Consider the following 2,839-nt stretch of genomic DNA (forward strand, 5'->3'; position numbering starts at 1 on the left):
CTATTTTTTTCTTTTCTTTTTTTTTAAGATTTATTTATTTATTTATGCAGTATCCTGCCTGTAGGCCAGAAGAGGGCACCAGATCTCGTTATAGGTGGTTGTGAGCTACCATGTGGTTCCTGGGAATTGAACTCAGGACCTCTGGAAGAGCAGTCAGTGCTCTTAACCACTGAGCCATCTCTCCAGCCCCTTCTTTTGCCTTCTGTACATTGCCATCTGTATGGTATCTTCTCCATTAAACGCAGCTTACTGAATTCTTCAGGGTTGTAGTAGCATTTTAGAGTACCATCTAGCCACTGGCCTGATGGACCAGCAGGAGGGTCGTAGTAGGATTTTAGAGTACCATCTAGCCACTGGCCTGATGGACCAGCAGTCCTGCTTGCCATTTTGACCTGATAGCTAATATATTTGTGTTATGTATTTTAAAACCATTGCCTGACTATGCATGTCTTCTCTTTTAGCCTGCCATTATCAAAATGTTATTTGAAAAAGTGCCACAGTTTCTTTTTGAAAAGTAAGTGGAATTATTCCGAAATGTTGAATTGAATGTACATTGATGCTTTTAGGACTCTCTGGAAAGTTTCATCCGACATGTCCTATGGTCATGTTTAACATGCTAGGTTCCTGATCATCTATTACTTTACTTCATAAATACTAAGATCATTGTTAAAGCAGCTGGGCAGTGGTGGTGCACACTTTTAATCCAGCACTTGCAGGGCAGAGGCAGGTGGAGTTCCAAGATTCCAAGATAGCAAAGCTACACAGAGAAACTCTGTCTCAACCAAAACAAAAAACAAAAAAACCTGTTAAAATAGTTAATACACGTGCTTGTATGTATGATGGTTCTTCCTACAAGGGCACATAATACTCTGGCAGTAGTGGCCAGTTGGCAGAGTCTTTGCCTTTTATTTTTATTTTTAAAGTGTATGTGTACCACTTATGTTTTAAAATTACTGTGTTGGGCCTGGAGAGATGGCTTAGTAGTTAAGAGCTCTGGCTGCTCTTGCAGAGTATTGGAGTTAGAGTTCCAGCACCCACAGAGCAGCTCCATTTGTAACTCCAGCTCCGGGAACTGATGCCCTCTTCTGGCCTCCAAGGGCACTGCATGCACATCTTGCTAAGACACCCATGCAGATGAAATAGCCATATATAAAATAATAAGTAAATATTTTTAAAAAAAAGCTGTCCGGAAGGAAAATTACCTGCCTAATATAAAATGACATAAGCATGAAATCTCAAGTATTGAAACGTCAAAGATGTAAATATTCAATTTCATTAACAAAGGAAGAAATTTAAAATAAAAAATGGGGCTGAGTGTGGTTGCACATACCTTTAATCCCAGCACTAGGGAAGGCAGAGACAGGAGGTTCTATGAGTGCAAGGCCAGCCTGGTCTTCAGAGAAAGTTCCAGGATAGTCAGGTCTACACAGAGAAACTTCGTCTTGAAAAAAACAAATAAATTAGTAAAAAGTTGCCTTGCAACCTGGATGTGTAGCTCAGTTGGTAGAATCCTTGCCAGGCCTGAAGACCTGAGTTTGAGTCCCATGACTGTAGGTATCTCAGCACTCAAACAACAAAGGCAGGAGGATCAGAAACTCAAAGTCACCCTTAGTTACTCCAGCCCAAGACACATAAGACCCTGTCTCCAAAAAGAAAGAAAAAATATCCAGTGCATTTTCCCTACACCCAAAAAGTTTTTGTTATGTATATGTTGTAAATGAGTATATATAAATCAATCATTGTGAAAAGCAATTAAGGTGTATGTCCTAAAACCTTAGATTTATATCTGATGGCTAGACATGGTGGCATGTGTTTATAATCCCAGCACTTAGGAAGAGGAGAAAGGAAGATGAAGGATTCAGGTCCTAGTGAGTGAGTTCCTGGCTAGTCTAGGCTATGCTATGAGATCCTGTCTTGCAGTAACAAAAAAATAATCTTTAATTCCAGCACTTGGGAGGCAGAGGCAGGTGGATCTCAGAGTGTTCAAAGCTGGCTGAGCTACATAAGGAAACAATGTCTCAAAAACAAAACAAGCATTATTTTCTTTTCTTTCTTTCTTTTTTTTTTTTTTGATTTTTGAGACAGGGTTTCTCTGTAGTTTTTGGTGCCTGTCCTGGAACTAGCTCTGGAAAACAAGGCTGGCCTCGAACTCACAAAGATCCGCCTGCCTCTGCCTCCCGAGTGCTGGGATTAAAGGCGTGCGCCACCACTGCCCGGCAGCATTATTTTCTTATTAAGAGTTTATTTTGTTTTTTTGTTTGTTTGAGACAGGGTCTTATGTAGTCCGTATTGGCTTATAACTTGCTATATGGTTGAGATTGATCTCGCACTCCTAGTCCTGTTTCTATCTCCCAAGTACCAAGATTGCAGGTGTTTGCCATTGTGTTTGATAAATTTATTAACTTTTTTCCCCCATTTTCTCCAAAAAGTATTTCTTTGTGTTTCTCTGGCTGTCCTGGAACTCCTTTTCTATTTCAGGCCAATCTTCAGTTCAGAGATCTGCCTGCCTTTGCCTTCCAAGTGCTAGGATTAAAGGGCATATGCTACCACTGCTTAGCAATTTTATTATCTTTTTTAAAAAGTCACTTACACTTGGTATGATGCCATATGACTGTAATTCCAGTGCTTATGAGGCAGAGTGAACAGATCTCTTGAGTTTGAGGCCAGTCTGTCTATTGTAAATTCTAGGCCACCCGGGTTTGTATAATGACACCATATCTCAAACAAACAAAAGAGTCACTGTGTGACTGTGCAAGTGATGCCGTCACTAATGTCCTTGCTGGGTAAACACGAGGGCCTGAGTTTCACCCCTAAAACACATGTTAAGAAACTAGACATG

The 2,839-nt window shown here is 40.4% G+C and overlaps 1 protein-coding gene across 1 annotated transcript in view; it reads left to right on the plus strand.

Annotated features, from left to right (window-relative positions):
- Positions 1-2,839, plus strand: part of Fancd2 (FA complementation group D2) — a 76,809-nt gene that overhangs the window by 8,668 nt on the left and 65,302 nt on the right. Inside the window, exon 7 of the mRNA XM_013353049.2 lies at positions 462-514. Coding sequence (XP_013208503.1) covers positions 462-514 — 53 coding nt within the window. The remainder of the gene's footprint in view (positions 1-461; positions 515-2,839) is intronic.

This window comes from Microtus ochrogaster, unplaced genomic scaffold, assembly GCF_000317375.1.
Source record: "Microtus ochrogaster isolate Prairie Vole_2 unplaced genomic scaffold, MicOch1.0 UNK1, whole genome shotgun sequence".
Classification (NCBI taxonomy): domain Eukaryota; kingdom Metazoa; phylum Chordata; class Mammalia; order Rodentia; family Cricetidae; genus Microtus; species Microtus ochrogaster.